The sequence below is a fragment of the Triticum urartu genome, chromosome 3A (assembly GCF_056163025.1).
Source record: "Triticum urartu cultivar PI428250 chromosome 3A, HENAU_Tu73, whole genome shotgun sequence".
In the NCBI taxonomy this organism is placed as follows: Eukaryota; Viridiplantae; Streptophyta; class Magnoliopsida; order Poales; family Poaceae; genus Triticum; species Triticum urartu.
The window spans coordinates 52,258,783-52,265,329 of NC_141875.1; the positions used below are offsets into that span (position 1 = coordinate 52,258,783).

Genomic DNA, 6,547 nt, shown 5'->3' on the forward strand with positions numbered 1-6,547 from the left:
ACGTAGAACAGTGAGTATGTTTTACTAATAAACTAGATTGAACACAGTTGAAAAACAATGTTATCTGAAAATTTGATGTGCATACCAGGAATAAACGATGGCCAAGTAATGAAAAATATTGTACAAATAATTAAAAGATTCAGACTTGCAGGTAATTTTAAGAAAAACATCACATCATATCTTAGCCAAGGTGTGCACGTGATAAACATGTAAATCTAAGGAGTAGGAACTCACCATTATAAGCCAACAACAAACAATTTTTTTATTGCCTTCACTCTATATTAGTGGGAGTGGCATACAGGTTCAGTCCCTACAGATGTTACTTCAATAGATGGCTTCGGTTCCGATTGAAAACCATTTTACATGGCGCTTGCATGGCTTCTACTGCAGGGGTGATCTGAACAAAGAAGTGAAACTCATCTTAGAGAAGCATCGATAAATTGGGTAGCTGAAACAAAAATTGATCAAATAAGCAAAACAGTGATCCAATGCCTATCCATGATGTACCACGAGAGTACTTGCACAGACTGCCAAAAACAACTGACTATTATAGGAAGATAAAGGCAAAGCAAATACAAATATAAAAGAATCTAATTAGTATGTTACTGCTTTTTTACCACTTAACATACAGCGTTTACTGGCGTACAAACTAAATATAATCACCAACCTTCTTAACTAATGGTTTACCAAAAAAAAACAGCTAGACAGTAAGCATCAAAGACCTTTCAGTAACACAGAGAAATACCAAATGAATGGATTCATTCAAGAAACAAACATTTAAGAAGTCACAAAAAGAGATTTTTGTTACCTGCTATTTTTCTTGGTACTCCAGAGGAAAAAGCCATCAATAGCACTGCCAGACCAGCCTACCAGGTAGATAGTAAGAGCAGCAGCACACAGGAACTTGTTAATCCAGAGGATGTTATCCATTGGCATATTTGCACACAAAGTAGTTATCTGAAGCTCACGATGGCAAAATGGACAACAAATGCAGCAGTTTCCATCACAAGAAAACAACACACTGGATTAGTACTGAGCATACTGCATACATCACTGGATAAGTAATATATGGTTCATTATGTACACAGTTCCTTCAATACAAACAAAATCCCATATAGCATCAGCATTAGCTGACTAAAATCACAGGTATCATCTCTGTTGCAAACAGTTTTTATTTTGCGAAAAGATCAAGTGTAGTATCATGTTCCTAAATATACATAAAAGCAAAAGGACTGAGGGCAGTAATGTATCAGTTCTCATGTGCCATATAAATTCAGTAAAAAGAATTGTAGGCATCAACATCATATCTAAAATCCAGCATGGAAAAATGTAACAAAATGCACCTGTTTCTATCACAGGAAAATGCAAACAAGATGCACCACGGACGGTGATAATATCCCTCTCTTTTAGTGGGGCAAAGTACTGTAACTGACCTTTTGCCGGTACAAACTGTTATCTTCCATTTGCTTAGCATTGCATTTCAGCACAGTTTAGGGATTGTAACTATGGAGTAAGAGTTTATGTTACTATGGTAACATGACTAACTCGTGTTCCCTCTTAAGGATACAGAACCAAATTGTAGAGCTCACCTAATTGTCCAAATAGGTGAGGCGATGGTAAGAAAATTTTCCATAACAAAATACTGGACAGGAGCACGGCAGGAGGAGGCGTCCCTCGGCAACGCGGACGGGAGCACGCACAGCGGACCCGGACGACCCAGAGGTTGAGGGCTTGAGGCCACCGAAATATCTGGTGCATGTCAAAATAATTTAGGTGCATAGTACATTGAAATCTCCACCCGGAGCACGAATAGAGAAATCTGCTGAAATATGTTCCATCTCGAAAATGTATATAACGTGAAGACATTGATATGCCATTAAAAGCTAAATATCTTGTGTCATTTATGACACTTGGATCAATATTTTAGGGAATAAGAACAGAACTGTCAAGTAGGAATGTTTTACTGAATTTCAACTTATATGATTAAATTATTAGGCAAGCTTTGAAAATAATTTTATAAGCTTTCAGAATCCTATCCCCAAACACATGAAGATAATAGAAGAAATTGACTTAATTTCATGATCAAGATAGGCAGATAAGGGAAATAATTCTATTCCCTCCGTTCCATAATATAAGTCTTTCTAGAGGTTCCAACAAGTGATTACATACGGAGCAAAATGAGTGAATCTACACTCTAAAATATGTCTACATGCATCTGTATGTTGTAGTCCATTTGAAATATCTAAAAAGACTTATATTTAGGAACAGAGGGAGTAGGATAGAAGAACATAAATAACAATATACAATCTTATATTTGTGCATTATAAGTAGTGAAGGTTAAATATCGCAATGATTTCAAAGATTTCACATAGAAAAAACAAATAATTATGTAGTTTCAGTAAAAAAAAGTTATCACCTACAGCTAAAGAAACACATCCTTCTCAAATCTCCGTTATCATGAAGACTGCACGAGGGCAATGGATTGAAAAAACAAAGAACTGAAACAAAAACATGCCATACAAAATAAGATAAAACAATATCCTGCATTTGAGGAATAGTGATTCCCTTAGTTATTTGAAATGGGGTAGTGTCAAGCCTTACATACAGTAAGCCTTGTTTATCCTAAAAAATGGCTATTAGACTACTTCCAGCTATGAACATGAAAGAGAAATACACCTAATGAAGCATTTCGTAAACTAATTATAAGGAACATGGTAACAAAAAATGTTAAGGTACCTGATAGATGTGCTCTTACAATCCTTAGTTGTTTGTCAGCATGTTCAGTGTGCATCCTTGATTTGCACAAGAAAGCCTAATCCCTACCAATAGTCTCCACAAGAACAAACTCCATCCTTGAAATGGTGAAACCTGCTTGAATCTCTTACAATTATGTCTCTGTTCACAATCTTTGACATCATCTTGATTGCAGCATGGCAGTCTAGGCAAGCGGATAGATTTTTCATAACTCTAATTGGCGTCCCTGGTGGGGTGTTAATCAGAGCAAATGCAATGGCCAATCTCTCGCTGTGGTATTTCAATGACTCCAACTTTAAGTCATCATCCACTTGATGCAAGGCACAGCTAGTGTCGGGCTTATATCCCTGTTTATCCATCTCTTTGTACAGCCTCTCAAGCTCTTCTTTCATCTCGGATATCATCGGGTTGGTTTGGTCATTTGAAGAAAAGCTGTAGATTTTTTGTTTGACTTCAACCCAACTGTAACCTGACTCTTTCCTAAGTCCTCTATTTCTCATGCTCTTTTTAACACGGGCAGCGTCTTCCCATTTACCAGCCTTTGCATATATGTTGGACAGTATAACGTAAGGCGTCGCATCTGTGGATCCCATACTGAACAACTTTTCAGCTGCCACTCTAGCTAAATCCTGGTTTCCATGGATCCTGCACGAGTGAAGAATGGAGCTCCAAATGATTGGGTCATCTTCAAATGGCATCTCGCTCAACATTTGCTGAACTTTATCAAAACGTCCCACCCGACCTAATGTATCGATAACACAAGCATAGTGTCCCTTCCAGGGGGATATGCCATATTCATGTTCCATCAATTCAAAGTATTTCATACATTCTTCTGCAAGGCCGTTGTGACTGCAGGCTGACAGTACACTCAAGAAGGTGACTGAATCTGGTTTGAACCCATAATGGAGCATACCTTCAAACATCTTGATGGCGTTCTTTGCCTGCCCGTAGTGCGCGTAGGCTGAAATAACAGCATTCCACGAGATGGAATTCCTCTCAGGCATCTCATCAAATGTTTGGAGTGCCTCATCCAAACAGCCACACTTTGCGTACATGTCAAGAAGGGCACTTCCTGAGAACACACTGGAGATGTGGCCTGATCTGATGGTGTAAGAATGTAACTGCCTCCCTAACCCGATCATTGCCAGGCTTGAGGAAGCCTTAATGATGCTTGAAAATGTCGCCCTGTCCGGGCTCAGACCAGCTCTTCTCATGTCACAGAATAACCGCAGCGCTTCCTCCAGCTGCCCATTCTGGACATACCCAGTTATCATTGATGTCCATGAAACGCCTGTCTTGTCATTCTTGTTGAGAAAATTGGTCTTTGCAGCATCCAACATCCCACATTTTGAATACATGTCAATCAAGGCGTTGCCCACAAGATCCTCCGAAGAAAGGCCAAGAAGGACCAGCTGAGCATGTATTTGCTTCCCAATCCCAATGTGAGGCAGTGAGCCAGCAACACTCAGCAAACTAGCATAAGGTAAGGCCTGCCTGTCGAAACAGAGTATCTGCATCTCTCTGAACAGCCGCAGCGCTCTGCTAGCGCACCGGTTCCAAGCATAGCCTGAGATCATGACATTATATGAGACATTGTCGCGCTCTGGCATCTCGTCGAACAGCTTCTCCATCTCAGCAAGGCAGTCACATTTGGAGTAGAAATCCAGCAACGAGTTCTTGACAAACACGTTGTGCGCGGAGGTGGCTCTGGCCACGAGGCCGTGGACCTGGCGCCCAAGGTGGAGATCACCCATGCCTGTGGCTACGGTGAGCATGCTGGAGAAGGTGAACTGGCTGGCGTCAAGACCCGTGCGGCGCATATCAGTAAATAGGACCAGCGCTTCCCTGTGCAGCCCCTCCTTGGAGCACCCCATCATCATGGCATTGTAGGTGACGGAGTCCCTGTGCGGCATCTCCTGGAACACTCTCATGCCAGCAGCGAGGAGGCCGTGCTTGCAGTAGGCGTCGAGCAGCGTGTTGCAGACGACGACGCTGGAGTGGAGGAGGCCGAGCTTGACGGCGAAAGGATGGAGCGACGCGGTCACGGCGCCAGAGGCGGGCACGTTGAGCACGGTGGACACGGTGACGCGGTCCGGGGCGACGCCCTCCCTGAGCATGTCGCGGAAGAGGGCCAGGGCGTCGGCGGCGCGGCCGGGGGCGGCGGCAAAGGCGGCCATCATGATGGTCCAGGTGACGGCCTCGCGGAGGCGGGGCGGGGAGGAGAGGAAGAGCTGGTGCGCGGCGGCGAGCTGGCCCGACCTGGAGTAGCCGGAGAGCATGCGGTTGAGGGAGAAGGCGTTCTTGGTGTGGGGCATTTGGTCGAACAGGGCGCGGGCCTGCGCGAGGCGGCCGGAGGAGATGAGGGACTGGAGGTGGAGGTTGAGGCGATAGGCGGCCGGGTCGAAGCCCGTCTTGACCATGCGGGCGTCCGGCGGCGTGGTGGCGCCGAAGCCGGCGACGGGGCCGGCGCGGGGGAGGACGGCGTCGGCATTGGCTACGGCCACGGTGGGTCTGAACGGGAGGCGCATTGCGGGCGGCGTATTGGGGGGTTTGCCGTAGAACGGGAGGGAGCATTAAGGCCCGGCCCAGGCCCAGGCCCAAGCGTCGCCGTTTCCGAGTGATTCCGAGCTGCAGCTCCGGTAGATGCCTCTCTCCATTGTCTCACTTGTCAGAAAGGAGGGAGCAGACTCCTGTTCCTTTCTCGCCGCGTGTGCACAAGTTCAACTCCTAGCTTCTTCATCGTACATATCATACATCTAATACATTCATTTCTCTGACAAATATTTTCGAATGAAGGAAATATCTTTTTAAGAAGACTGATGTTTGGATCGATTTCTTTCCACTCTTGTGCAACAATCACCTCTCAAATGCCATGACCTCCAATCCTCCATAGAATTAAGAGCACATTCACTCTAGTATTTTAAGAGCATGTCTAGTAGAACCCTCAAACTCTCACTAGCGTTTTAAGGGTCCAAAAATGGTCTTTTTGTGCACTTTTACGGGTGAAAAACAGAGGCAAAGATTAGAACCCTCAAACCCAACCCTTATAACGGAATATTCCCCATGAACGACGTTGGCGTTGCGGGCATACCGTCGAGCACCTGGTGCACGACGGGCGGAGGGCGGCGCGGGCGCGGGCGGAGGGCAGTGGCCGGGGGGTGGGAGGCGGAGGCGGAGGGCGCGGAGGCGGGAGGCGGAGGGCGCGGGAGCGGGCACGGGCCGGAGGGCGGTGGCGGCGGGTCGAGGCGGAGGGCGCAGAGGCGGAGGGGTGCGGGAGGAGGAGAGGCCGGGGCGGGAGGCGGAGGCGGCGGGCGGGCGCGCGGGAGTAGAAGCTGGCGGGGCGGCGGGCGGCGCGGGCGGCGGGACGGATGGTGACGGCCGGGGGCGGGGCGAGTGCGGCCGCGGCCGGGAGGAGGTGGAGGAGAAGCCGGCGTGTCGGTGGGAACGATGAAGGAAATATGCCCTAGAGGCAATAATAAAGTTATTATTTATTTCCTTATATCATGATAAATGTTTATTATTCATGCTAGAATTGTATTAACTGGAAACATAATACATGTGTGAATACATAGACAAACAGAGTGTCACTAGTATGCCTCTACTTGACTAGCTCGTTAATCAAAGATGGTTATGTTTCCTAACCATGGACAAAGAGTTGTTATTTGATTAACGGGATCACATCATTAAGTGAATGATCTGATTGACACGACCCATTCCATTAGCTTAGCACCCGATCGTTTAGTATGTTGCTATTGCTTTCTTCATGACTTATACATGTTCCTATGACTATGAG

General features: G+C 46.0%; 1 protein-coding gene across 6 annotated transcripts; it reads right to left on the reverse strand.

The window, feature by feature from the left end:
* Positions 1-326: 326 nt before the first annotated feature.
* On the reverse strand, positions 327-5,389 carry LOC125542718 (Pentatricopeptide repeat (PPR) superfamily protein). Of its 6 annotated transcripts, none has more exons than XM_048705886.2 (4): positions 2,737-5,389; positions 1,590-1,749; positions 809-866; positions 327-397 (listed from the first exon to the last, which is right to left on the reverse strand). In XM_048705886.2, the coding sequence occupies exon 1, from the start codon at positions 5,280-5,282 to the stop codon at positions 2,820-2,822; it is 2,463 nt and encodes an 820-aa protein (XP_048561843.2). In that variant the 5' UTR covers positions 5,283-5,389; the 3' UTR covers positions 327-397; positions 809-866; positions 1,590-1,749; positions 2,737-2,819. The 6 variants fall into 6 exon arrangements, with proteins under 6 accessions (XP_048561843.2, XP_048561839.2, XP_048561842.2 ...); XM_048705885.2 differs by lacking the exon at positions 327-397 and adding an exon at positions 1,434-1,503 and having other exon boundaries at positions 831-957; XM_048705882.2 differs by lacking the exon at positions 327-397 and having other exon boundaries at positions 820-957.
* Between the last annotated feature and the right edge of the window lie 1,158 nt (positions 5,390-6,547).